Here is a 27,259-nt window from a genome sequence, read left to right as displayed (position 1 = left end):
TCTCTCCACTGTGAGCTTCTAAGGGAGAGGAAGCAGAAGGAAACTTCTTACCCCCGGAGTGAGGTCACCTGGGACAAAGGGGTGGGGATCGCTACTGCTCAGGGCAGGGCAAAGACCCCCAGAGTGCCCCCAGTTTGGAACAGGGAGGAAAAATAGCCACCCAGGCCCAGGCACCACTGGGAGTCGAACCCAGGATCTCCTGTTTACTAGACAGGCGCTTTGACCAGCTGAGCCATGGTGCCCATGTGCCTGTCATTGGGTGTCCCTAAAAACACCTGACCCTCTGCCCACGCCCCCTTACCCCATGACCCAGACTGCAGTCCCAGGTTTGGGGTTACCCCAGCTGCAAACTCACATCTGTCTGCTCCTGGGAGCACCCCCAGTGCTGATCAAGCCCCTGGCACAGGGAACCCAACACATACAGTAAACAATGCCAGCTGGGTTTGGGGGTCCCAGGCCCTACAGGGACATGCTGCCCCCTCCCCTTGCCCCAGCAGAGCCGTGCCAGCTCCCCTTGCACTCCCTGAGCTGATTGCCTCAGTCTCGTCTCTCTCTCTGGAGGCTCACTCCAGCATCCTGGGTGTCCTCAGTGCGTTGCCCTGGTTCTGGGTTCAAATCCTGTACGAGCCCTCCTTGTTGCTCCTATTGCCCTCCTCCCACCCAGCTCGTCCCCTCAGCACCGATGCTCATCCCAAGGGACACTCTCTAGGAAGGGACACGAGGGCAGGACAGGGAGGGAAATGGCCACGGGCATTTCTTCGCTGCCTGCCTTGGGGGGCCAGCAGGCAATCCCAGGCCGGCCGTGCCCACAGGCAGCCCCAGGATTGTTCTGGGCGTTCCGGTGGCAGTCCCGCAGCCAGCAGGGAGGGGTCCCTGGGGAGGCAAAAGGACATGGAGATGCTGGGGGTCGATCCCAGGGCTTCTTCATGCAAAGCAAGCGCTCTCCCGCTGAGCTACATCCCCCTGGCACGGGCTCTGCCGCGGCGTTGTCCCCAGTCCGAGCAAATGCTGTGTCAGCTGCCTTCCCCAGCTCCCCAGGCTGGGGAAAGGCGGTTCAGGGCTTGGCAGGCTCTGGGTGTCCCTGAGGTGGCAGCGGGCTGTGGGGGGAGTGAGAAGAGGGGGAAGGGTTGTCAAGTATCCCCGGGTGCGGTTTTGTGGCTGGAGCCCCCGGGCAGAGGTGGTCGGTGGGTCTGCGATGGCACCTAATTCTCCTGGAGTGTCCCATGAGTCAGGGTCGGTTGCGGGCGGTGGTGTGGGTAAAAGAAGGGCTCGTCCGGGATTTGAACCCGGGACCTCTCGCACCCTAAGCGAGAATCATACCCCTAGACCAACGAGCCGGGGTGCGCAGGTGTTTTTGGCCCCCTCCGTCTGTGTGGGGAGGCCGCGGCCACGTTCCCGCTCGCCAGGACAACGGAGCACACCGGGGACAGCGGGGGTGGCTGGGCCGGGGGCCACATGTCCCGCACGCGGTTGGGGCTGGGGCTGTGATGGGGTGAAGGCGTTGGACTCGAAATCCAATAGGGATTCCCTGTGCAGCTTCCTATCCTGCTCCCAGCGACAGGTTTTAGCCAACTCCTCCCCACCAGCCCTGAGGGTCCTGGGAGAGTCACTGGCAGCCGGGGCATCCCCGGCCCTCCTCCTTCTCCTCCTCGTCCTCGTCCTCGTCCTCCCTGGGGAGCAGCTGAAGAACCGGCGGCAGGGATGGCGATGGCCGCGGGGGCAGAAGTGGGGCAAAGGCACAGGTGGTGGTGTGCGGGTTTTGCAGAGGCGGGTGAGGTGAGAGAAAAGCTGGTGAGGGGAGTGGGGTGGTGAGGGGCAAGATTGTGTGGGTTTGTTGCGTGGATTCCCCGCAGTGGCGTGTCCCCCATCCCTGCGGAAGCAATGTAGGGCGTCTGGCAGGCGGGGGCCGGCGGTCGGGCAAAAGAGAGGGGCTCGTCCGGGATTTGAACCCGGGACCTCTCGCACCCAAAGCGAGAATCATACCCCTAGACCAACGAGCCGGGGTGCAGCCGTCGCCCTTTGGGCAGCCCGGGACTTTCGGGGGCTCGGGGGCAGGCGGGGCTGTGCGCGGCCGTGGCTCTGCGGGAGCAGGGGGGTCCCCCTTGCTGGGGCCGCCCTCTGAAGCAGCAGCCGGAGGTGGGCGCGAGGCGTCAGCGCCTACATGTCCCCCCAGCAGCGGCGGGGGCGGCGCTTCCTCCCCCAAAGCCCCTCGGCGGGCCTGGCGGCGGATGGAGCGGGCGGGGCTTGGCAGCAGCATCGGCCGCTCTTGGGCCCGGGCCGTCTCGCCGAGCTCGTGGGCCGCGGCAGCTGCGTTTGTGCTGGCTGGCAGCAGAGGCCCGTGTGTGTTTGTCAGGGGCCCGTCCGTGCGCGGGCCGTGGTGTCCGGGCCTGGCGTGGTGCGGGGTGGTGTGCGAGGGCGCTGACGGGGAGCGCGCTGAGCATTGTTGGGCAGGGCGATTTGCGGGCGCGTGTGAGGGCTGGCGAGTGTGGCGAGCGTTGCGGGGCCGTGTGTGGGTGCAGGCGGTGTGGAGTCGGGCGTGACGCGCGTCCCGCCGTGCTCGCAGCGCCCTTTTCCTGGGAAGCATCCGGGGTGTGGGCCCAGAGCGGGGGGGCGGGGCCGGGCGCGCACCCCGGCTCGTTGGTCTAGGGGTATGATTCTCGCTTAGGGTGCGAGAGGTCCCGGGTTCAAATCCCGGACGAGCCCTTTTTTTGGCTCCCACCGCTCTGGTCTCCCCAGCACGGATGTTCATCCCAAGGGATACCCCGACCCCTCTAGGAAGGGACACGAGGGCAGGACAGGGAGGGAAATGGCCACGGGCATTTCTTCGCTGCCTGCCTTGGGGGGCCAGCAGGCAATCCCAGGCCGGCCGTGCCCACAGGCAGCCCCAGGATTGTTCTGGGCGTTCCGGTGGCAGTCCCGCAGCCAGCAGGGAGGGGTCCCTGGGGAGGCAAAAGGACATGGAGATGCTGGGGGTCGATCCCAGGGCTTCTTCATGCAAAGCAAGCGCTCTCCCGCTGAGCTACATCCCCCTGGCACGGGCTCTGCCGCGGCGTTGTCCCCAGTCCGAGCAAATGCTGTGTCAGCTGCCTTCCCCAGCTCCCCAGGCTGGGGAAAGGCGGTTCAGGGCTTGGCAGGCTCTGGGTGTCCCTGAGGTGGCAGCGGGCTGTGGGGGGAGTGAGAAGAGGGGGAAGGGTTGTCAAGTATCCCCGGGTGCGGTTTTGTGGCTGGAGCCCCCGGGCAGAGGTGGTCGGTGGGTCTGCGATGGCACCTAATTCTCCTGGAGTGTCCCATGAGTCAGGGTCGGTTGCGGGCGGTGGTGTGGGTAAAAGAAGGGCTCGTCCGGGATTTGAACCCGGGACCTCTCGCACCCTAAGCGAGAATCATACCCCTAGACCAACGAGCCGGGGTGCGCAGGTGTTTTTGGCCCCCTCCGTCTGTGTGGGGAGGCCGCGGCCACGTCCCCGCTCGCCAGGACAACGGAGCACACCGGGGACAGCGGGGGTGGCTGGGCCGGGGGCCGCGTCCCCCCCCAACCCCACTCCTCTCACCCCGCCCCGGGGAAGTGAGGCTGTGATGGCCGAGTGGTGAAGGCGTTGGACTCGAAATCTAATAGGGATTCCCTGCGCAGGGTCGAATCCTGCTCACAGCGACAGGTTTTACCCGGTGCCCACACTGGGAGTCCCGGGGGTTCTGCCAAGAGCTCTCCCTTTGCTAGAAGTGATGATGCTCCTGTTGCGGTCCCTGTCCCATCCGGTAGTCGCATCATGTTGCTGAATTCAGCAGATCTTTTTCTTCATGTGGCATCACCTTCTTGTCACAATTAAGTGGTGCGAGTAAGTCATTAGTGCTGTTGGCTGGCCCTGGTGCTCACGCAAAGCCCTTGTGCCTGGAGCCGCTCCAGGCAGAGCAAGGCCAGTACCATGGTGTTTATCCAAGCCCCTTTCTGTCCCCTGGCCACAGATCAATGCAGTTAATGAGAAACCCCAGCTTGGGAAAGAGGCTGCACGTTGGGTGCTTAGAGGCTTTTGCTCTGCAGTGGGACAGGAAAGGGCAGGAAACCCACAGGGTGTGAAGAGCTGAGCCGGGTGCTGCAGGGTGCAGGCAGATCCTGAGACCATGGCAAAACTGGTGGAGTGTGTCCCCAACTTCTCGGAGGGGAATAACAAAGAGGTGAGGGAGTGAGTGGAAGCGCTGAGGGGTGGGTGTTGCTGGGGTGCTGATGACTGCGTTTTCCCTCCACAGAGCAGTACCCACCACCAGACTCTGCTGTGCCTCCTTTGAAGTGCTGTGCACCTTTCACTGCCTAGCTAGTGCCAAAAATGCCTAAATGCAACCTTCACTTCCTTTTGGCACCTCAATGAGAAGTGGGGGCTCAGACCTCCCTCCGCTGCCTGCTGGTTGCTGTTGCACCAGGTTTCGGGGTAGTCTGGGACACCCCCATAGAGAAATATTGCTTGCAGTTGTTATGCCAAAGGATGCTGTCCAGGTTAATGGAATCTGTCCTGGGCATTTGCCCCCGGCTGTACTTTGACCCTGCCAGGGGCAGGGGAGTTCAGCAAACCCAAAAAGGCTGTAAAAACACAGCTTCCCCCAGGGAACAGGCTTCGCAGAGCCAAATCTTTTTGGAAGCTGGCCGGAGACTGTATCCTCAGGAACAGAGATTTGTGATGCTGTTCTCTGACACGCAGCAGCAGTCAGGTGTCTCTCCCCCACCACAGCAAGTTTGCAGCTCACTGGGAGCCAGGGGTACCCCAAACCCCCTGGGTGGGATGCTCGCTCATGCTTTTGGATTCTGCACCCTCTGCAGCACACGGCTGATGGTCCCCACTGATCCTCCTCAAACCATGCACCAGTGGGAAGGGGGAGAGCTGAGAAGAGATGTCCCCTCCCTTGGAAAGCTGCGGCTGTGGTGGGGACCCAGCCAGCTCAGACACTGTCCGGCAGGTGATCGATGCACTGGGACAGGCCATCTCCCGGACACCGGGCTGTGTGCTGCTGGACGTGGATGCAGGCGCCTCCACCAACCGCACCGTCTACACCTTCGTGGGGTCCCCTGAGGCAGTCGTGGAAGGGGCGCTGAGCGCGGCCCGAGTGGCTGGGCAGCTTATTGACATGAGCCGACACACGGGTGAGCTTGGGAACAGCGCAGGAGCTGCTCTGGCACGGAGCATCCCAGCTGCTGGTGACCATGCATGGCACATTGCCCCACCCTCAGTAAGAAGTGCTGCTGGGATAGATGGTGGTGGGAGCAAAGCTCTTGCTCATCCTCCCAGTCCAGAGAGGTTGAGTGCCTCCTGTCCCTGGGCTGGGTAGACATTACTGCCACAAACACAACATATCCAGAGGATGGTTGGGCACTGGAACAGGCTCCTCAGGGCAGTGGTCACAGCCCCAAGTTTGCCAGAGTTCAAGGAGACTTTGGATGATGCTCTCAGGCACATGTTGGTGGTGTTGGGGTGTCCTGTGCAGGGCCAGGGGTTGGACTTCATGATCCTTGTGGGTCCCTTCTGACTCAGGTTATTCTGTGATTCTGTGATTTCCTCACAGCAATGGTGTTCAGTCTGTAATAGTCTGGGAAAGGACCATTCTCCCTCCTTGTCTATTCACTCTTCCCAACACCCATTCCTATATCTGCCCTGCCACCAGGTGAACACCCTCGGATGGGGGCACTGGACGTCTGCCCCTTCGTGCCAGTGATCAATGTCAGCATGGAGGAGTGTGTCACCTGCGCCCACATCTTCGGGCAGCGCTTGGCAGAGGAACTGGGGGTACCTGGTGAGTCGGGGACGGAACCTCTCCTCCTTCCATCCTACTCTGCATGATTCCAGGGGCTGGAGGAAGTGCCAGCCCATGCCTGGTGGTGCTCAGCCCTGGCTCTGTCTTGCAGTTTACCTGTACGGAGCGGCAGCCCGGGAGGAGAGCAGGAAGGCCCTGCCCTCCATCCGTGCCGGGGAGTACGAGGCGCTCCCCGAGAAGGTGAGCCTGGCAGCACCCAGTTGGGTGGCACAGGTCAGGCAGAGCTGAACTGTATGTCCCTGGCTTCAGGGAGGGTGCTGGGGGCTGGCATAGTCCCTTTGCACCAAGAGGAGCTGGGGACACATTCTGGGTGGTGCTGAACATGAAGGTGGTCATGGCAGATTCTCTCTGGGGAGGGAGAGGCCATCCCTGGGCGGGTGGCTCGTGCTGCTCAGCGGTGCCAGCCCACATGCTCTCCTCCCTCCTCCCCAGCTTGCAAAACCAGAGTGGGCTCCTGATTTTGGGCCCCCAACCTTTGTCCCCCGGTGGGGGGCCACGGTGACGGGTGCCCGGACCTTCCTTATCGCGTACAACATCAACCTGCTGTGCACCAAGGAGCTGGCTCACCGCATTGCCCTCAATATCCGCGAGCAGGGGCGCGGCCCCAACCAGGTACCACCGTGCCAGCGGCATGCCAGGAGCAGACCCACGTGACCCCTCACCTCCTGGGCCATGCCCTGAATGTGGCAGTTGTTGGCAGCCCGGGCGCTTGAAGAAGGTGCAGGGTATCGGCTGGTATTTGGAGGAGGAGAATATAGCCCAGGTCTCAACAAACCTGCTGGACTTTGAGACCACGCCGCTCCATGCTGTCTACGAGGAGGTCTGCCAGGAGGCAGAGGTGGGTGGTGTGGGAGGCTTGTTCCAGTGGGAACAATCCTTCACAGACATCCTTCACAGAGGATGTCTCCCTCCAAGTTTTTCTCCCTGTCCCCAGGTCATGGTCTGCTTTAGCTCATGCTTAGCTCAGCCATAGTGCTGAATGGCACAAAACCCCCAAAAGCTCAGCAACTTGCTGCTAGCCCCCAGCTCCTCCATTGAAGGCTTCTCCATGAGCTACCCATGTCCTGAGAAGGGATGAGGACCACCAGGCTGGGGTCGTAGCGGCAGCAGGGCTCTAGGGATGGTCACATTTCTTGTGTTCTTTGCAGGCATTGAATCTTCCTGTGGTGGGGTCCCAGCTGGTGGGACTCATTCCCAAGAAGGCCATGCTGAATGCAGCTGAGTTTTACATCAAGAAGGAAAAACTCTTCATCCTGGAGGAAGAACAGAAGATCAGGCTGGTAACATGACTCCTCCTGGTACCAACACAAGGGTGGCATCATGCGAGAGACACATCCGCTCCCCCAGCCTCCCAAAGTGGCACTGAGCAGAGATTTGGGACCACTCAGGCCCCAGGCTTGACACTTGTCTTCAGGGAGGTTTTTGTGGGGGGACAGTGAGTGAGACAAGTTGCTTTATTGTTCTGAGGATGCTGAAATGCTCAGGGAGCAGGGACCCCAACCCATGAGGACAGAGTGTGGGGAGCAGCTGCCCATCTTGCCTGCCTGGAGACCAGGAGGGGAAGGAGGTGTCCCCAGAGCTCAAGGACAGTGTGTGGCATTATGGAAAGCTGTCCCAGGACAAGCGTAAGCAGGAAATGAGGAGACAGGGCTCTGCTATTCCACTGCAGGAGGGAGGGACTTTTCCAGCCTGTGGGAAATGTGCTAGATAAGAGCAAGTTAATGATTAATCAGTACAGTTTCCAGTCAGTGTAGGTGACCACATGCCTCCCCCATGTCTGGGATGGGACACAGGGTGGTGGTGCTAGCTGTCCTCTCTCTGGGTGGTGACCAAAATAACTCTGTCCTAATGCTGACTCACCCGTGGTTAATTAGCAGTAGGGAATGAGGCTGCAGCAGGACGGGGCTGACACAGTGGTGCTGCTCCTTGCAGGTGGTCAGTCGGCTGGGCCTGGACTCCCTGTCTCCGTTTCACCCCCGGGAGCGCATCATCGAGTAGGGACCCCCATCTTGCTTCGTATCACGGTGCCCTGCCTGGATGGGGGGATCCTGCTGCCTCTGTCTTGCACTTGGCCTATTTTGGGAGCATTGGTCACCCCCAGGGGACATCTCTGCTGGGTGTTGTGTAGGCGTGGCCTGGTCCCTGCTCCCAAATGCTGCTGGTTGTGAATGTGGAGTGGGGGAACTCCAGGTCACTTGAGCAGGCAGTGGGAGCAGGTCTTGTAACCGAATTGGAATGTTGAATTCCCTCCTCCATCCCCATGCCAACTTTCACTGCCTCTGGCTCACCCGCTGCTCTCTGAGGAGAGATGCTGTGCGGCAGCAGATGGTGTGAAACACGTGTCTGAGGGGCGAAAGGAAGGGAAATCCACCCATGAGGTGAAGTACTTGTTGTCCCCCCTAGGACCTGGCTGCAGGTGTTTCTGTCCCACAAAACTCCATTTGCATGAGCCCACCCTGTCTAATCCAGAGCAGCCCCCCACACCACCAGGACATGTGTTCCCCAGCTGTCCCCATGGGGTTCCCAATCCTCTCCCTGACCTTTATGCTGGTTTTTTTTGGGTTAGCCATCTTCTCATTCATGAGGTCATGAGGTCAATAACAACTTGTCAGAGAGGGCAGTGCTGGGGGAGGAGGGTAGTGGTGGTGTCCCTGCATCTGGGGGGCTCTAAACCCTGGGGCTACTGTGCCGCAGGTACCTGGTGGAGGCAGGAGAGGTGGACGGTGGGCTGGTGTCCAAGCCCCTGGGCACCTTTGTGCGGGCAGTCGGTGGGAGGTCGGCAGCGCCGGGAGGAGGCTCCGTGTCTGCAGCTGCAGGTGCCCTGGTACGTTCCTCACACCGAGGGGGAGTCCTGGGGGCCCACTTGGTGTGTGGAGCCCCTGAGGGGGGCCGGCATGGTGGTGGCAGTGGGCACTATGTCCTGCTGGAGGATTTCGTCCTCGTGCCCTCGCAGGGAGCAGCGCTGGGCTGCATGGTGGGGCTGATGAGCTATGGGAAGCGGCAGTTTGAGGACCTGGACCCCATCATGAGGAAGCTGATCCCCTCGTTCCACCAGGCCATGGATGAGCTGGTGGCAATGGTGGATGCTGACTCCCGTGCCTTCAGCAGCTATATGGTGAGATCCGGCTAGAGGCAGACATCCTGCAGGGAATTGTGGGAGAGGGGGCTTTCCAGCTGGAAGGAGGGCTGGGATTGCTGCACTCTAGTATCCTTAGCAGCAGGGTTGTGACCTTGGAATCATAGAATCATTAAGGTTGGAAAAACCTCCAAGGTCATCAAGTCTAACCTTCTACTGAGTGCACCCATGGCCACTAAACCATGTGGCAAAATGCCATGTCTACTCTTTTTTTAAACACATCCAGTGATGCTAAAACCAGGCCCAGGGGAAGGGTCATCATCACATGAAGGAGGTTTGCAAGAGTACGGGAGCTCTGGGGTGTGCCCTAGCCCCTGATGCAAGGCATGGCCTTGGTGAGAGCAGCAAACCTGCTTTTCTTTGCCTGCAGGAAGCAATGAAGCTGCCAAAAAGCACCCCTGAAGAGCGGGAGAGGTGAGCTGGGCTGGTGGGCACTGTCAGACTGGGGGAGCACAGGCACCCAGCACTGAGCCAGGGCTGTCTCCCCTCCCAGGCGCATGGCTGCCATGCAGCAGGGACTGAAGACGGCCGTGAGGGTGCCCTATGCCCTGGCAGAGAAGGTGAGTGGGCTCTGGCCTGCTCTGAAGGAACTGACACAACACTGCAACCTGGCCTGCAAATCCGACATCCAGGTACGGCCCCAGGCTCACACTCTGCCCTGCAAGGTGTCCTCATGTCCTGACCTGCAGGGAGCATCTGTCCAGCTGTGCTTCCCAAACAGACCCAGTGCTTTCCACCCACTATTTGTCAGCTTGCAAAAACAGCTCCTTGTAGGAGAGTTGACCTCCACCAGCCCTTGCTTGAGTTTCCTGTTGTGTGTGGCAATGCTTCCCACTGTTTGAGCTACATCCTGAGAATCCCACCAGATTGGAAAGTGTTCTGTGCCGCTGGGTGTGAGGGTGGAAGTCCTGCAGGGTAAGGGCTGGGTGTGAGGGTGGAAGTCCTGCAGGGTAAGGGGTCTGCTCTTCTGCAGCACAGTGTGCTGGTGCTGGTTGATGAGGAGAGCTGCTCGCAAGCCTGTCTTTTCCCAGGTGGGAACCAAAATGCTGGAAGCAGCTGTGTTTGGAGCTTACTTCAATGTCATGATCAACCTCAAAGACATAACGGATGAGAAGTTCAAGCTTGTGGTAATAAGCAGGGGCTGTGTGTGTGCCCCAGGCCTGGTGGTGGGGCTGAGGTGGGAGAGAGAGGAAGCCCCTGGGACCACTCGTGCCCGGGCACTCCCTCCCTTTGCCACCAGCGGGATGCATGGGGTGGATGGTGGATGGCTCCTGTGTTCTGTTGAGCAGTAAACGACACATCTTGTCCCCACACAGATGTCCCAGAAGGTCTCCGGGCTGCTGGAAGAGGCAAAGCAAGGGTCAGCACTCGTGCTGGCACTGCTGGAGAAGCGGGTGGCCTGAGGAGGGCTTGGCAGTGGTCTGGGAGTTCTGCAGTGGCAAATAAAGCTGGGAAACCCACTTGTCCCTGTGTTGCTCTTTTGGTATCGGCCTCTGGAGATCCCAGTGTCACATTCCCTGCTGGCCTTTCCCTGGCCAAGGGGGAATTTTACTGTCTGGGTCTTGGACTCCAGACTTCCTTCCTCCCATCCCTGGGACATTAGGAGATGACTGGGCTAACACTGCCTGGGATCACAGGGATCCTAACAAAGGGGGTGGCAGGGACCCAGTGAGACTGCCCGTGAGGGGTGCTTGTGCATGGGTGCTTCCTGACCCTGCACACTCTTGTGCTTTATGCCCAGAAACCCCACAAAGCACTCTCCTACCCTATATGTGGAGCAAGACTTGGCCCAGTCCCTTTCTGCAAAGTGTCTTTTTGGTGGTGTGTGACAATTCCAGCCTGTTGCATTGACTGGAAAGGGAGCACTGCCAAGCACGCAGCACCACCAGGGGTGTTAGCAGGGAGATGGGGATGAAATGGATTGGGATGGGATGGGACGGGAAAAACTGCTTCCCTATAGATCCCCTAAGAGGAAGATCTGAAGACTGGGGCAGCCAGTCCTGCCTCCTGTCCCTGCTGACCCGGTGTGATGGCAGATATCATCTCCTCCACCCTCCTCTATGAACCCTGCTGTCCCACAGCACCATCTGTGGGAGGGTCACCCCTGTCCCTGGGCACTGTGCCTGTGCTGGGAGCACTGAGCCCGAGTTCATGGTGGGGTCACCTGACTCACTCCATGAGCTGATGTTGGGAGCTGTAACCACCACCCTCCATCGTCTGTTTTCATTATATGTGGGACTGTTTTACATGTTTTATTATATATGTGACCCTTGTGCTGGCTGGGAGTGGTGTGTTGACTTTTCTTACACAACCAAATGATGGCCATGGCCAAGGTGGTGCCAGGTTCACTGCTCGGCAGTGTCACCTCTGCCCGCCACACCCCTCCTCACCGGGGAGGGAGCTGGTATTTAACAGGTGCCTGACAGCCCGTTTAGAGCCGTGCCAAGGACGGTGATCGAGAGTGCTGCCAGCATCGCCTCCTCTGGGAGCTTTTGGGCAGGTTTGGTGAGTGCAGGGCAGTGGGGAATGCGGGGACATTTGGAGAGGGGGCAGCCGAGGGTCAGGGTGCGCTGTCCCCATGGGTGCTGCTGGACCAGACACGTGTCCCCAGTCCTTGTGGTCCATGAGGACATGAGCTGGGCACCCGGGTTTGTTATTGCCATTAACGATGGAAACCACAGGCTGGGCTTTGGGTGTGCCTGGAGGTGGGGACAGTGGCTCTGGGGGTTGGTGCTGTCCCCCAGAGGGACAGGAGGGCTGTCGTCGGGGTGTGCAGGGGGATGGCAGTCCTGGGGAAGTGAGCGCGGTCTCTGCTCCCCGGGCAGATGTGTGGGACAGAGGAGTCAGGTCCCAGCTCTGGACCGGGCAATGACATCCCTCTGGCAGGAGGTGACTGATGGTGCTTGTCCTTCCCTTTCAGCTCACAGACCACTGAAGATGTGTGACCCCCACCATGGTGAGCGACCACGGGGCCAGACAGGGCTGTGGGTACCACACAGCCATCGGGGCTCAGAGAGGAGCTCAGGGCAATGGCCACAGGCATCTGGGGGGCATTCCCTGCATACCAGAGGGTGTGGGATGTCATTTGTGAGGAAGAGGTGGACTAGGAGGGGCCCTTTGGGTGCATGGATACACCAGCTCCCTGCACTGTCTGTCCAGGGAGAGCCTGTGTCTGCCTGCTAACAGCTCTCCTCTTCTTCCTAGGCATGCCACGACCACACCATCCAGTTGGCCCTCCTGGTCCTCCAGGACACCCTGGTCCCTGCCCTGGTGGCCCTGCTGTCTGCCCCCCACGCCCCTCTTCTCCTGGCCATGGGCATCACCACCATGGGCACCCCCCCCATGGGCACCATCCCCATGGGCACCACCCCCATGGGCACCATCCCCATGGGCACCCCTCATCGGGGCATCACCCTCATGGGCACCCCCATCCAGGACCACCTCACGGCCATTAGAAGTAACATAAAAAGCACCATAAGGACAAGCACTCCAAGCACCATGGAGACCAGGTAAGAGTGAGGTGGTAAGAGACCCTTCTGATTTTCTGCTGTGGTCCTTCAGGCCCCCTTCCCCCATACCACTGCATCCAGCCTGGACAGCTAGGACTCTCCTTTCCCACCCTGTGGTGGCTGGAGCACGCTGCCAAAGCCTCAGTGGCTTTCTTTTAGACATGGAAACTCCTGTTGTATTAATACATAGGCAAGAACAAACCATATTAAGTGAGTAATATGAAAAACAGTCCATGAAATTCCTTGAAGGCATTGAAAGCATTGATATGGCTCAGGGTGCACCATGCAGTGCATTGAATCACAGGACTTGTCCTGCTCATCTGAGAGTGAGTCATGTCCATATAAGTGACATTCACTCAGTGTCTTGCTAGAGGAACTGTTCAGTTCCTTCTCAAAAAAAACCAACAAACTCAAACCCATGATCAAAATAAAAACCAAGAAAGCAGAAGCAATTCCTTGTGCTAGGAGTAGATTCTGCAAAAAATGCTGCTACAGGGATGGGCACTATCCAGAGCAGGTCAGAGTCAGGGACTGCTAAATGTACCCCCAGTTCCAACATCGGAAGTGGGAGCATTTCCAAAACAAATCAAACTCTCTCACTGGGTAACATCTCTGCCCATGATGTGCTCTGACGTTTGCCCTTGCTGGCAGAGAGCACGACCCTTCTGGAATTTGCTTTATTGACCTAAAGAACCTGGAAAAAAACTAAGAAACACCCTTCAAGTCTCCCACAATATGGGGCACCCACGACAGGGTCACTAACACCTCTCAGGAATGCTGTGAAAGAGGGTCTTTTCGCTGGTGCCCTAAAGTTGTTTTCTCTCCTCCAGCACTCCAGTGGCTCAAGCAGCAGCTCTGACTCTGACTGAAGATCTGGCATCTCCCACCTTCAGCAAAACACGAAGCCAAACACCTTGTGGGAACTCCCTGCATGTAGCTCTACTCCCTTCCCCTTTCCCTTACAGCAGTGTTTTGCCTGCTGAGTGATTTTCTTGTGTTTACATTGTAAATGATTTGTCCTGGAATCTCTTAAGTCATTGGACACCATCGTCTATCTTTTGGGAGAGCCTGCTGAAAGTCATCATGTGCTTGTTTGCAATCTGCTGGTGTCCGTGTGTTTTTTCCTGGGCAATGGTGCCATCTGCTAACGCGGATCCTACTGCTCGTAAAAGCCCTTAGACTTCGTATGAGCTTTCCCAGCTAGAGCAGAGGGGCTGGCTGGGGACGCTGTATATTATGTGGGCTGCCATCCTCAACAGCAGGGTAATAAGTGCTGGGAAAGATCTCACCATGGCAGAGCGAACCTCCCGAAGTTTGGCACAGCCCATCTCCCCCAGATTTCCTGCCAGCGCAGCCGCGTCTGTCCTTGTTGCAGTGCTGGCTGCGTGTCTGTGCGTGCTGGGGCAGGGGGATTTCATTTGTGCAGCCCCTCTCTGCTTGCAGCCATGTCTTGTCCTTTGTCCCTTGAGGCTGCAGCAGGACATGTCATGACGGAGCTGACGCAGCGGTGCTGCTCCTTGCAGGTGGCCCGTTCACCGGGTCTGGACTCCCTGTCTCCGTTTCACCCGCGGGAGCACATCCTTGAGTAGGGACCCCCATCCCATCCTACTTTGTATCACGGTGCCCATCCCTGCCTGGATGGGGGGATCCTGCTGCCTGCATCTTTCACTTGGCTTGTTTTGGGAGCAGTGGCTGCTTCCGGCCACTTGTGGAACAGCAGGTCACTTGAGCAGGCAGTGGGAGCAGGTTTGGTGGCCAAATTGGAAGGTTAAATTCCCTTCCCCATCCCCATGCCAACTTTCCCTGCCTCTGGCTCACCCGCTGGCCTCTAAGGAGAGACGCTGTGCGGCAGCAGCCAGCAGGAGAGGTGAGCTGGGCTGGTGGGCACTGTCAGACTGGGGGAGCACAGGCACCCAGCACTGAGCCAGGGCTGTCCCCCCTCCCAGGCGCATGGCTGCCATGCAGCAGGGACTGAAGACGGCCGTGAGGGTGCCCTATGCCCTGGCAGAGAAGGTGAGTGGGCTCTGGCCTGCTCTGAAGGAACTGACACAAGGCTGCAACCTGGCCTGCAAATCCGACATCCAGGTACGGCCCCAGGCTCACACTCTGCCCTGCAAGGTGTCCTCATGTCCTGACCTGCAGGGAGCATCTGTCCAGCTGTGCTTCCCAAACAGGCCCAGTGCTTTCCACCCACTATTTGTCAGCTTGCAAAAACAGCTCCTTGTAGGAGAGTTGACCTCCACCAGCCCTTGCTTGAGTTTCCTGTTGTGTGTGGCAATGCTTCCCACTGTTTGAGCTACATCCTGAGAATCCCACCAGATTGGAAAGTGTTCTGTGCCGCTGGGTGTTGGAGGGTGGGCGTGGGGTTCATGGTGGGGTTCATGGGCCTGACTCACTCCATCAGCTGATGTTGGGATCTGTATCCACCACCCTCCCTCGTCTGTTTTTATTAGCCCTGTGGGACCTTTGTGCTGGCTGGGAGTGGTGTGTTGACTTTTCTTGGGTGCCCATGGTTACAGTCCCGGTGCAGGGTGGTGCCCTAACAAAGGGGGTGGCAGGGACCCAGTGAGACTGCCCGTGAGGGGTGCTTGTGCATGGGTGCTTCCTGACCCTGCACGCTCTTGTGCTTTATGCCCAGAAACCCCACAAAGCACTCTCCTACCCTATATGTGGAGCAAGACTTGGCCCAGTCCCTTTCTGCAAAGTGTCTTTTTGGTGGTGTGTGACAATTCCAGCCTGTTGCATTGACTGGAAAGGGAGCACTGCCAAGCACGCAGCACCATCAGGGGTGTTAGCAGGGAGATGGGGATGAAATGGATTGGGATGGGATGGGATGGGAAAAACTGCTTCCCTATAGATCCCCTAAGAGGAAGATCTGAAGACTGGGGCAGCCAGCCCTGCCTCCTGTCCCTGCTGACCCGGTGTGATGGCAGATATCATCTCCTCCACCCTCCTCTCTGAACCCCGCTGTCCCACAGCACCGTCTGTGGGAGGGTCACCCCTGTCCCTGGGCACTGTGCCTGTGCTGGGAGCACTGAGCCCCAGTTCATGGTGGGGTCACCTGACTCACTCCATGAGCTGATGTTGGGAGCTGTAACCACCACCCTCCATCGTCTGTCTTCATTATATGTGGGACTGTTTTACATGTTTTATTACATGTGGGACCCTTGTGCTGGCTGGGAGTGGTGTGTTGACTTTTCTTACACAACCAAATGATGGCCATGGCCAAGGTGGTGCCGGGTTCACTGCTCGGCAGTGTCACCTCTGCCCGCCACACCCCTCCTCACCGGGGAGGGATCTGGTATTTAACAGGTGCCCGACAGCCCGGTTAGAGCCGTGCCAAGGACGGTGATCGAGAGTGCTGCCAGCATCGCCTCCTCTGGGAGCTTTTGGGCAGGTTTGGTGAGTGCAGGGCAGCGGGGAGCACGGGGACATCCGGAGAGGGGGCAGCCGAGGGTCAGGGTGCGCTGTCCCCATGGGTGCTGCTGGACCAGACACGTGTCCCCAGTCCTTGTGGTCCATGAGGACATGAGCTGGGCACCCGGGTTTGTTATTGCCATTAACGATGGAAACCACAGGCTGGGCTTTGGGTGTGCCTGGAGGTGGGGACAGTGGCTCTGGGGGTTGGTGCTGTCCCCCAGAGGGACAGGAGGGCTGTCGTCGGGGTGTGCAGGGGGATGGCAGTCCTGGGGAAGTGAGCGCGGTCTCTGCTCCCCGGGCAGATGTGTGGGACAGAGGAGTCAGGTCCCAGCTCTGGGCTGGGCAATGACATCCCTGTGGCAGGAGGTGACTGATGGTGCTTGTCCTTCCCTTTCAGCTCACAGACCACTGAAGATGAGTGACCCCCACCAAGGTGAGCGACCATGGGGCCAGACAGGGCTGTGGGTACCACACAGCCATCGGGGCTCAGAGAGGAGCTCAGGGCAATGGCCACAGGCATCTGGGGGGCATTCCCTGCATACCAGAGGGGTGTGGGATGTCATTTGTGAGGAAGAGGGCCCTTCCATTTGTGGGAGGGGCCCTTTGGGTGCATGGATACACCAGCTCCCTGCACTGTCTGTCCAGGGAGAGCCTGTGTCTGCCTGCTAACAGCTCTCCTCTTCTTCCTAGGCATGCCACGACCACACCATCCAGTTGGCCCTCCTGGTCCTCCAGGACACCCTGGTCCTGGCAAAGGTCCCAACGCTGGTGGCCCTGCTGTCTGCCCCCCACGCCCCCCTTCTCCTGGCCATGGGCATCCTCCCCATGGGCACCCCTCATCGGGGCATCACCCTCATGGGCACCCCCATCCAGGACCACCTCACGGCCATTAGAAGTAACATAAGAAGCACCATAAGGACAAGCACTCCAAGCACCATGGAGACCAGGTAAGAGTGAGGTGGTAAGAGACTCTTCTAAATTTCTGCTGTGGTCCTTCAGGCCCCCTTCCCCCATACCACTGCATCCAGCCTGGACAGCTAGGACTCTCCCACCCTGTGGTGGCTGGAGCGCGCTGCCAAAGCCTCAGTGGCTTTCTTTTAGACATGGAAACTCCTGTTGTATTAATAAATAGGCAAGAACAAACCATATTAAGTGAGTAATTTGAAAAACAGTCCATGAAATTCCTTGAAGCATTTAAGCTTGATAATGGCCCAGGTTGCACAATGCAGTGCATAAATCACAGGACTTGTCCGGCTTCTCTGATGTGAGTCGTTTCTCTGTAATGACATTCAATCAGGGTCTTGCAAGGCAGGGACCTGTTCAGTTCCGTCTTAAGAAAAAACAACAAACAACCCAAAACCCAAAGAAATTAAAAAAAAAAAACAAAACAAAACAAAACAAGCAAAAAAACCCAAAACCGAAAGAGAAGCAATTCCCTGTGCTAGGAGTAGATTCTGCAGAAAAGGCTGTTATAGAGATAGGCACCATCCAGAGCAGGTCTGAGTGAGGGACTGCTAAACACACTCCCAGTTCCGACATGGGAGGCGGGCGCATTTCCCAAACAAATCAAGCCATCAGCTCCTTCCACTGGGTAACAGCTCTGCCCGTGATCTGCTCTGATGTTTGCCCTTGCTTGTAGAGAGCATGACCCTTCTGGAATTTGCTTTATTGACCTAAAGAGCCTTGAAAAAAACTAAGAAACACCCCTCAAGCTCCCCACAATATGGGGCACCCACGACAGGGTCACTAACACCTCTCAGGAGTGCTGTGAAAGAGGGTCTTTTCGCTGGTGCCCTAAAGTTGTTTTCTCTCCTCCAGCACTCCAGCGGCTCAAGCAGCAGCTCTGACTCTGACTGAAGATCTGGCATCTCCCACCTTCAGCAAAACACGAAGCCAAACACCTTGTGGGAACTCCCTGCATGTAGCTCTACTCCCTTCCCCTTTCCCTTACAGCAGTGTTTTGCCTGCTGAGTGATTTTCTTGTGTTTACATTGTAAATGATTTGTCCTGGAATCTCTTAAGTCATTGGACACCATCGTCTATCTTTTGGGAGAGCCTGCTGAAAGTCATCATGTGCTTGTTTGCAATCTGCTGGTGTCCGTGTGTTTTTTCCTGGGCAATGGTGCCATCTGCTAATGTGGATCCTACTGCTCGTAAAAGTCCTTAGACTTCGTATGAGCTTTCCCAGCTAGAGCAGAGGGGCTGGCTGGGGACACTATATTATGTGGGCTGCCATCCTCAACAGCAGGGTAATAAGTGCTGGGAAAGATCTCACCATGGCAGAGCGAACCTCCCGAAGTTTGGCACAGCCCATCTCCCCCAGATTTCCTGCCAGCGCAGCCGCGTCTGTCCTTGTTGCAGTGCTGGCTGCGTGTCTGTGCGTGCTGGGGCAGGGGGATTTCATTTGTGCAGCCCCTCTCTGCTTGCAGCCATGTCTTGTCCTTTGTCCCTTGAGGCTGCAGCAGGACTTGTCATGACGGAGCTGACGCAGCGGTGCTGCTCCTTGCAGGTGGCCAGTTCACCGGGTCTGGACTCCCTGTCTCCGTTTCACCCGCGGGAGCACATCCTTGAGTAGGGACCCCCATCCCATCCTACTGTGTATCACGGTGCCCATCCCTGCCTGGATGGGGGGATCCTGCTGCCTGCATCTTTCACTTGGCTTGTTTTGGGAGCAGTGGCTGCTTCCGGCCACTTGTGGAACAGCAGGTCACTTGAGCAGGCAGTGGGAGCAGGTTTGGTGGCCAAATTGGAAGGTTAAATTCCCTTCCCCATCCCCATGCCAACTTTCCCTGCCTCTGGCTCACCCGCTGGCCTCTAAGGAGAGACGCTGTGCGGCAGCAGCCAGCAGGAGAGGTGAGCTGGGCTGGTGGGCACTGTCAGACTGGGGGAGCACAGGCACCCAGCACTGAGCCAGGGCTGTCCCCCCTCCCAGGCGCATGGCTGCCATGCAGCAGGGACTGAAGACGGCCGTGAGGGTGCCCTATGCCCTGGCAGAGAAGGTGAGTGGGCTCTGGCCTGCTCTGAAGGAACTGACACAACACTGCAACCTGGCCTGCAAATCCGACATCCAGGTACGGCCCCAGGCTCACACTCTGCCCTGCAAGGTGTCCTCATGTCCCGACCTGCCGGGAGCATCTGTCCAGCTGTGCTTCCCAAACAGGCCCAGTGCTTTCCACCCACTATTTGTCAGCTTGCAAAAACAGCTCCTTGTAGGAGAGTTGACCTCCACCAGCCCTTGCTTGAGTTTCCTGTTGTGTGTGGCAATGCTTCCCACTGTTTGAGCTACATCCTGAGAATCCCACCAGATTGGAAAGTGTTCTGTGCCGCTGGGTGTGAGGGTGGAAGTCCTGCAGGGTAAGGGCTGGGTGTGAGGGTGGAAGTCCTGCAGGGTAAGGGGTCTGCTCTTCTGCAGCACAGTGTGCTGGTGCTGGTTGATGAGGAGAGCTGCTCGCAAGCCTGTCTTTTCCCAGGTGGGAGCCAAAATGCTGGAAGCAGCTGTGTTTGGAGCTTACTTCAATGTCATGATCAACCTCAAAGACATAACGGATGAGAAGTTCAAGCTTGTGGTAATCAGCAGGGGCTGTGTGTGTGCCCCAGGCCTGGTGGTGGGGCTGAGGTGGGAGAGAGAGGAAGCCCCTGGGACCACTCGTGCCCGGGCACTCCCTCCCTTTGCCACCAGCGGGATGCATGGGGTGGATGGTGGATGGCTCCTGTGTTCTGTTGAGCAGTAAACGACACATCTTGTCCCCACACAGATGTCCCAGAAGGTCTCCGGGCTGCTGGAAGAGGCAAAGCAAGGGTCAGCACTCGTGCTGGCACTGCTGGAGAAGCGGGTGGCCTGAGGAGGGCTTGGCAGTGGTCTGGGAGTTCTGCAGTGGCAAATAAAGCTGGGAAACCCACTTGTCCCTGTGTTGCTCTTTTGGTATCGGCCTCTGGAGATCCCAGTGTCACATTCCCTGCTGGCCTTTCCCTGGCCAAGGGGGAATTTTACTGTCTGGGTCTTGGACTCCAGACTTCCTTCCTCCCATCCCTGGGACATTAGGAGATGACTGGGCTAACACTGCCTGGGATCACAGGGATCCTAACAAAGGGGGTGGCAGGGACCCAGTGAGACTGCCCGTGAGGGGTGCTTGTGCATGGGTGCTTCCTGACCCTGCACACTCTTGTGCTTTATGCCCAGAAACCCCACAAAGCACTCTCCTACCCTATATGTGGAGCAAGACTTGGCCCAGTCCCTTTCTGCAAAGTGTCTTTTTGGTGGTGTGTGACAATTCCAGCCTGTTGCATTGACTGGAAAGGGAGCACTGCCAAGCACGCAGCACCATCAGGGGTGTTAGCAGGGAGATGGGGATGAAATGGATTGGGATGGGATGGGACGGGAAAAACTGCTTCCCTATAGATCCCCTAAGAGGAAGATCTGAAGACTGGGGCAGCCAGCCCTGCCTCCTGTCCCTGCTGACCCGGTGTGATGGCAGATATCACCTCCTCCACCCTCCTCTATGAACCCTGCTGTCCCACAGCACCGTCTGTGGGAGGGTCACCCCTGTCCCTGGGCACTGTGCCTGTGCTGGGAGCACTGAGCCCCAGTTCATGGTGGGGTCACCTGACTCACTCCATGAGCTGATGTTGGGAGCTGTAACCACCACCCTCCATCGTCTGTCTTCATTATATGTGGGACTGTTTTACATGTTTTATTACATGTGGGACCCTTGTGCTGGCTGGGAGTGGTGTGTTGACTTTTCTTACACAACCAAATGATGGCCATGGCCAAGGTGGTGCTAGTTTGACTGCTCGGCAGTGTCACCTCTGCCCGTCCTACCCCTCCTCACCGGGGAGGGAGCTGGTATTTAACAGGTGCCCGACAGCCCGGTTAGAGCCGTGCCAAGGACGGTGATCGAGAGTGCTGCCAGCATCGCCTCCTCTGGGAGCTTTTGGGCAGGTTTGGTGAGTGCAGGGCAGCGGGGAGCACGGGGGCAGCCAGTGAGGGGGCAGCCGAGGGTCAGGGTGCGCTGTCCCCATGGGTGCTGCTGGACCAGACACGTGTCCCCAGTCCTTGTGGTCCATGAGGACATGAGCTGGGCACCCGGGTTTGTTATTGCCATTAACGATGGAAACCACAGGCTGGGCTTTGGGTGTGCCTGGAGGTGGGGACAGTGGCTCTGGGGGTTGGTGCTGTCCCCCAGAGGGACAGGAGGGCTGTCGTCGGGGTGTGCAGGGGGATGGCAGTCCTGGGGAAGTGAGCGCGGTCTCTGCTCCCTAGGCAGATGTGTGGGACAGAGGAGTCAGGTCCCAGCTCTGGACCGTGCAATGACATCCCTGTGGCAGGAGGTGATTGATGGTGCTTGTCCTTCCCTTTCAGCTCACAGACCACTGAAGATGTGTGACCCCCACCAAGGTGAGCGACCACGGGGCCAGACAGGGCTGTGGGTACCACACAGCCATCGGGGCTCAGAGAGGAGCTCAGGGCAATGGCCACAGGCACCCGGGAGGCATTCCCTGCATACCAGAGGGGTGTGGGATGTCATTTGTGAGGAAGAGGGCCCTTCCATTTGTGGGAGGGGCCCTTTGGGTGCATGGATACACCAGCTCCCTGCACTGTCTGTCCAGGGAGAGCCTGTGTCTGCCTGCTAACAGCTCTCCTCTTCTTCCTAGGCATGCCACGACCACACCATCCAGTTGGCCCTCCTGGTCCTCCAGGACACCCTGGTCCTGGCAAAGGTCCCTGCCCTGGTGGCCCTGCTGTCTGCCCTCCTCCACCTGGCCATGGGCATCCTCCCCATGGGCCCCCCCATCCAGGACCACCTCACGGCCATCAGAAGAACCATAAGAAGCACCATAAAAAGCACCATAAGGACAAGCACTCCAAGCACCATGGAGACCAGGTAAGAGTGAGGCGGTAAGAGACTCTTCTAAATTTCTGCTGTGGTCCTTCAGGCCCCCTTCCCCCATACCACTGCATCCAGCCTGCACAGCTAGGACTCTCCTTTCCCACCCTGTGGTGGCTGGAGCGCGCTGCCAAAGCCTCAGTGGCTTTCTTTTAGACATGGAAACTCCTGTTGTATTAATAAATAGGCAAGAACAAACCATATTAAGTGAGTAATTTGAAAAACAGTCCATGAAATTCCTTGAAGGCATTGAAAGCATTGATATGGCTCAGGGTGCACCATGCAGTGCATTAAATCACAGGACTTGTCCTGCTCATCTGAGGGTGAGTCGTGTCTCTGTAATGGACATTCACTCAGTGTCTTGCCAGAGGAACTGTTCAGTTCCTTCTTAAAAAAAAAAAACAACAAACAACCCAAAACCCAAAGAAATTAAAAAACAAAACAAAAGAAGGAAAAAAAAACAAAACCGAAAGAGGAGAAGCAATTCCCTGTGCTAGGAGTAGATTCTGCAGAAAATGCTGTTATAGAGATAGGCACCATCCAGAGCAGGTCTGAGTGAGGGACTGCTAAACACACTCCCAGTTCCGACATGGGAGGCGGGCGCATTTCCCAAACAAATCAAACCATCAGCTCCTTCCACTGGGTAACAGCTCTGCCCGTGATCTGCTCTGATGTTTGCCCTTGCTTGTAGAGAGCATGACCCTTCTGGAATTTGCTTTATTGACCTAAAGAGCCTTGAAAAAAACTAAGAAACACCCCCCAAGCTCCCCACAATATGGGGCACCCACGACAGGGTCACTAACACCTCTCAGGAGTGCTGTGAAAGAGGGTCTTTTCGCTGGTGCCCTAAAGTTGTTTTCTCTCCTCCAGCACTCCAGCGGCTCAAGCAGCAGCTCTGACTCTGACTGAAGATCTGGCATCTCCCACCTTCAGCAAAACACGAAGCCAAACACCTTGTGGGAACTCCCTGCATGTAGCTCTACTCCCTTCCCCTTTCCCTTACAGCAGTGTTTTGCCTGCTGAGTGATTTTCTTGTGTTTACATTGTAAATGATTTGTCCTGGAATCTCTTAAGTCATTGGACACCATCGTCTATCTTTTGGGAGAGCCTGCTGAAAGTCATCATGTGCTTGTTTGCAATCTGCTGGTGTCCGTGTGTTTTTTCCTGGGCAATGGTGCCATCTGCTAACGCGGATCCTACTGCTCGTAAAAGTCCTTAGACTTCGTATGAGCTTTCCCAGCTAGAGCAGAGGGGCTGGCTGGGGACACTATATTATGTGGGCTGCCATCCTCAACAGCAGGGTAATAAGTGCTGGGAAAGATCTCACCATGGCAGAGCGAACCTCCCGAAGTTTGGCACAGCCCATCTCCCCCAGATTTCCTGCCAGCGCAGCCGCGTCTGTCCTTGTTGCAGTGCTGGCTGCGTGTCTGTGCGTGCTGGGGCAGGGGGATTTCATTTGTGCAGCCCCTCTCTGCTTGCAGCCATGTCTTGTCCTTTGTCCCTTGAGGCTGCAGCAGGACTTGTCATGACGGAGCTGACGCAGCGGTGCTGCTCCTTGCAGGTGGCCAGTTCACCGGGTCTGGACTCCCTGTCTCCGTTTCACCCGCGGGAGCACATCCTTGAGTAGGGCCCCCCTCCCATCCTACTGTGTATCACGGTGCCCATCCCTGCCTGGATGGGGGGATCCTGCTGCCTGCATCTTTCACTTGGCTTGTTTTGGGAGCAGTGGCTGCTTCCGGCCACTTGTGGAACAGTAGGTCACTTGAGCAGGCAGTGGGAGCAGGTTTGGTGGCCAAATTGGAAGGTTAAATTCCCTTCCCCATCCCCATGCCAACTTTCCCTGCCTCTGGCTCACCCGCTGGCCTCTAAGGAGAGACGCTGTGCGGCAGCAGCCAGCAGGAGAGGTGAGCTGGGCTGATGGGCACTGTCAGACTGGGGGAGCACAGGCACCCAGCACTGAGCCAGGGCTGTCCCCCCTCCCAGGCGCATGGCTGCCATGCAGCAGGGACTGAAGACGGCCGTGAGGGTGCCCTATGCCCTGGCAGAGAAGGTGAGTGGGCTCTGGCCTGCTCTGAAGGAACTGACACAACACTGCAACCTGGTCTGCAAATCCGACATCCAGGTACGGCCCCAGGCTCACACTCTGCCCTGCAAGGTGTCCTCATGTCCTGACCTGCAGGGAGCATCTGTCCAGCTGTGCTTCCCAAACAGACCCAGTGCTTTCCACCCACTATTTGTCAGCTTGCAAAAACAGCTCCTTGTAGGAGAGTTGACCTCCACCAGCCCTTGCTTGAGTTTCCTGTTGTGTGTGGCAATGCTTCCCACTGTTTGAGCTACATCCTGAGAATCCCACCAGATTGGAAAGTGTTCTGTGCCACTGGGTGTTGGAGGGTGGGCGTGGGGTTCATGGTGGGGACGCCTGACTCACTCCATCAGCTGATGTTGGGATCTGTAACCACCACCCTCCCTCGTCTGTTTTTATTAGCCCTGTGGGACCTTTGTGCTGGCTGGGAGTGGTGTGTTGACTTTTCTTGGGTGCCCATGGTTACAGTCCCGGTGCAGGGTGGTGCCAGTTTGACTGCTCGGCAGTGTCACCTCTGCCCGCCACACCCCTCCTCACCGGGGAGGGATCTGGTATTTAACAGGTGCCCGACAGCCCGGTTAGAGCCGTGCCAAGGACGGTGATCGAGAGTGCTGCCAGCATCGCCTCCTCTGGGAGCTTTTGGGCAGGTTTGGTGAGTGCAGGGCAGTGGGGAATGCGGGGACATTTGGAGAGGGGGCAGCCGAGGGTCAGGGTGCACTGTCCCCATGGGTGCTGCTGGACCAGACACGTGTCCCCAGTCCTTGTGGTCCATGAGGACATGAGCTGGGCACCCGGGTTTGTTATTGCCATTAACGATGGAAACCACAGGCTGGGCTTTGGGTGTGCCTGGAGGTGGGGACAGTGGCTCTGGGGGTTGGTGCTGTCCCCCAGAGGGACAGGAGGGCTGTCGTCGGGGTGTGCAGGGGGATGGCAGTCCTGGGGAAGTGAGCGCGGTCTCTGCTCCCCGGGCAGATGTGTGGGACAGAGGAGTCAGGTCCCAGCTCTGGGCCGGGCAATGACATCCCTGTGGCAGGAGGTGACTGATGGTGCTTGTCCTTCCCTTTCAGCTCACAGACCACTGAAGATGTGTGACCCCCACCAAGGTGAGCGACCATGGGGCCAGACAGGGCTGTGGGTACCACACAGCCATCGGGGCTCAGAGAGGAGCTCAGGGCAATGGCCACAGGCACCTGGGGGGCATTCCCTGCATACCAGAGGGGTGTGGGATGTCATTTGTGAGGAAGAGGGCCCTTCCATTTGTGGGAGGGGCCCTTTGGGTGCATGGATACACCAGCTCCCTGCACTGTCTGTCCAGGGAGAGCCTGTGTCTGCCTGCTAACAGCTCTCCTCTTCATCCTAGGCATGCCACAACCACACCATCCAGTTTGCCCTCCTGCTCCTGCAGGATACCCTGGTCCTGGCACGGGTCCCTACCCTGGTGGCATTGCAGTTTGCCCTCCTGCTCCTCCAGGATACCCTGGTCCCGGCACAGGTGCCTGCCCTGGTGGCCCTGCAGTCTGCCCCTCGTTCCCCCCTCCACCTGGCCATGGGCAGCACCCCCATGGGCACCACCCCCATGGGCACCCCTCATGTGGCCATAATCCCCATGGACACCCCCCTCCGGGACCACCAGGAGTGCAGGTGTGTCCCCCTGACTGCCATCAGAAGCACCATAAGAAGCACCATAAGAAGCACCATAAGAAGAAGCACTCCAAGCACCACGGAGGCAAGGTAAGAGTGAGGCGACAGCAGACACTTCCTTATTCCTGCTGTGTTCCTTATGACCCCCTTCCCCTATGCCACAGCATCCAGCCTGGACAGCTAGGACTCTCCTCTCCCACGCTGTGGTGGCTGGAGCACGCTGCCAAAACCTCAGTGGCTTTTTTTAGATATGGAATTTCCCATTAAGTTAATGGGAGTCAAGGAGGAGTCATAGTAAGTGAGTAATTTGAAAAGCGGTCCATGAAATTCCTTGAAGGTGTTTAAAGCAGTGATGTGGCTCAGGGTGCACCATGCAGCTCACCCAAGAGTAAGCTGTGTCTCTATAAGTGACATTCACTCAGTGTCTTGCTAGAGGAACTGTTCAGTTCCTTCTTACAAAAAAAACCAAACACAAACCCATGATCAAAATAAAAACCAAGAAAGGAGAAGCAATTCCTTGTGCTAGGAGTAGATTCTGCAAAAAATGCTGTTACAGGGATGGGCACTATCCAGAGCAGGTCAGAGTCAGGGACTGCTAAATGTACCCCCAGTTCCAACATCGGAAGTGGGAGCATTTCCAAAACAAATCAAACTCTCTCACTGGGTAACAGCTCTGCCCGTGATCTGCTCTGATGTTTGCCCTTGCTTGTAGAGAGCATGACCCTTCTGGAATTTGCTTTATTGACCTAAAGAGCCTTGAAAAAAACTAAGAAACACCCCCCAAGCTCCCCACAATATGGGACACCCACGACAGGGTCACTAACACCTCTCAGGAATGCTGTGAAAGAGGGTCTTTTCGCTGGTGCCCTAAAGTTGTTTTCTCTCCTCCAGCACTCCAGCGGCTCAAGCAGCAGCTCAAGCAGCAGCTCTGACTCTGATTGAACATTTGGCATTTCCCACCTGCACAGTACTGATCAGCAAAACATGAAGCCAAACACCTTGTGGGAGTGCCGTGCCCTGCCCTGCGTGCTTCTCTGTTCCCCTTCCCTTTCCCTTACAGCAGCGTTTTGCCTGCTGAGTGATTTTCTCAGGTTTACTTTGTAAATGATTTGTCCTGGAATCTCTGAGTCATTGGACAGCATCTCCATTGTCTGTCTTTTGGGAGAGCCTGCTGAAAGTCATCATGTGCTTGTTTGCAATCTGCTGGTGTCCGTGTGTTTTTTCCTGGGCAATGGTGCCGGCTGCTAATGTGGATCCCACTGCCCATAAAAGTCCTTACACTGCGTATGAGCTTTTCCAGCTAGAGTAGAGGGGCTGGCTGGGGACGCTGTAATTATGTGGGCTGCCATCCTTAACAGGAGGGTAATAATTGTTAGCGAAAATGCTCACCATGGCAGAGCGAACCTCCCGAAGTTTGGCACAGCCCATCTCCCCCAGATTTCCTGCCAGCGCAGCCGCGTCTGTCCTTGTTGCAGTGCTGGCTGCGTGTCTGTGCGTTCTGGGGCAGGGGGATTTCATTTGTGCAGCCCCTCTCTGCTTGCAGCCATGTCTTGTCCTATGACCCTTAAGCCTTTCCTACAGCACTCCTTTCCAGAGGAGGGAGAACATGGCAGTGACACCACAGTGCTGATGGACATGGCTCTCCAGCACTGTGCATCCCTGCCTTCTGCCCATGCCAGGAGCCCTTCCCTTCACTCATCCCTGGGGTCCCCCATGCACAACCCACACTCCTCTCCATCCTACCTCGACCACCTTATTGGACATGTCCTCAGAGGGCTCCTTCGACTTG

General features: G+C 57.5%; 1 protein-coding gene and 6 non-coding genes across 7 annotated transcripts; 3 read left to right on the top strand and 4 right to left on the bottom strand.

Moving 5' to 3' along the window:
- Positions 1-168: 168 nt before the first annotated feature.
- On the bottom strand, positions 169-242 carry TRNAT-AGU. The gene has a single exon. It is a non-coding gene; the product is annotated as a tRNA-Thr (tRNA).
- A 1,023-nt stretch (positions 243-1,265) lies between these two features.
- TRNAP-AGG lies at positions 1,266-1,337 on the bottom strand. Its single transcript has one exon. It is a non-coding gene; the product is annotated as a tRNA-Pro (tRNA).
- Positions 1,338-1,928: 591 nt separating this feature from the next.
- On the bottom strand, positions 1,929-2,000 carry TRNAP-UGG. Its single transcript has one exon. It is a non-coding gene; the product is annotated as a tRNA-Pro (tRNA).
- Positions 2,001-2,631: 631 nt separating this feature from the next.
- Positions 2,632-2,703, top strand: TRNAP-AGG. The gene has a single exon. It is a non-coding gene; the product is annotated as a tRNA-Pro (tRNA).
- A 628-nt stretch (positions 2,704-3,331) lies between these two features.
- On the bottom strand, positions 3,332-3,403 carry TRNAP-AGG. The gene has a single exon. It is a non-coding gene; the product is annotated as a tRNA-Pro (tRNA).
- Positions 3,404-3,422: 19 nt separating this feature from the next.
- On the top strand, positions 3,423-19,760 carry FTCD (formimidoyltransferase cyclodeaminase). The gene is made up of 14 exons (XM_039381364.1): positions 3,423-4,170; positions 4,945-5,128; positions 5,647-5,775; positions 5,888-5,976; positions 6,229-6,408; positions 6,497-6,634; positions 6,945-7,076; positions 7,729-7,790; positions 8,491-8,620; positions 8,750-8,911; positions 9,303-9,346; positions 9,426-9,564; positions 19,332-19,427; positions 19,617-19,760. The coding sequence occupies exons 1-14, from the start codon at positions 4,117-4,119 to the stop codon at positions 19,701-19,703; spliced, it is 1,626 nt and encodes a 541-aa protein (XP_039237298.1). The 5' UTR covers positions 3,423-4,116; the 3' UTR covers positions 19,704-19,760.
- On the top strand, positions 3,568-3,649 carry TRNAS-CGA. The gene has a single exon. It is a non-coding gene; the product is annotated as a tRNA-Ser (tRNA).
- Positions 19,761-27,259: the final 7,499 nt, after the last annotated feature.

Source organism: Pipra filicauda, unplaced genomic scaffold, assembly GCF_003945595.2.
Source record: "Pipra filicauda isolate LSUMZ 115617 unplaced genomic scaffold, ASM394559v2 scaffold21_size4447388_pilon, whole genome shotgun sequence".
NCBI classification, from domain to species: Eukaryota; Metazoa; Chordata; class Aves; order Passeriformes; family Pipridae; genus Pipra; species Pipra filicauda.
Note: the sequence above shows the minus strand (reverse complement) of the source record. Positions and strands in the feature narration are given on the sequence as shown.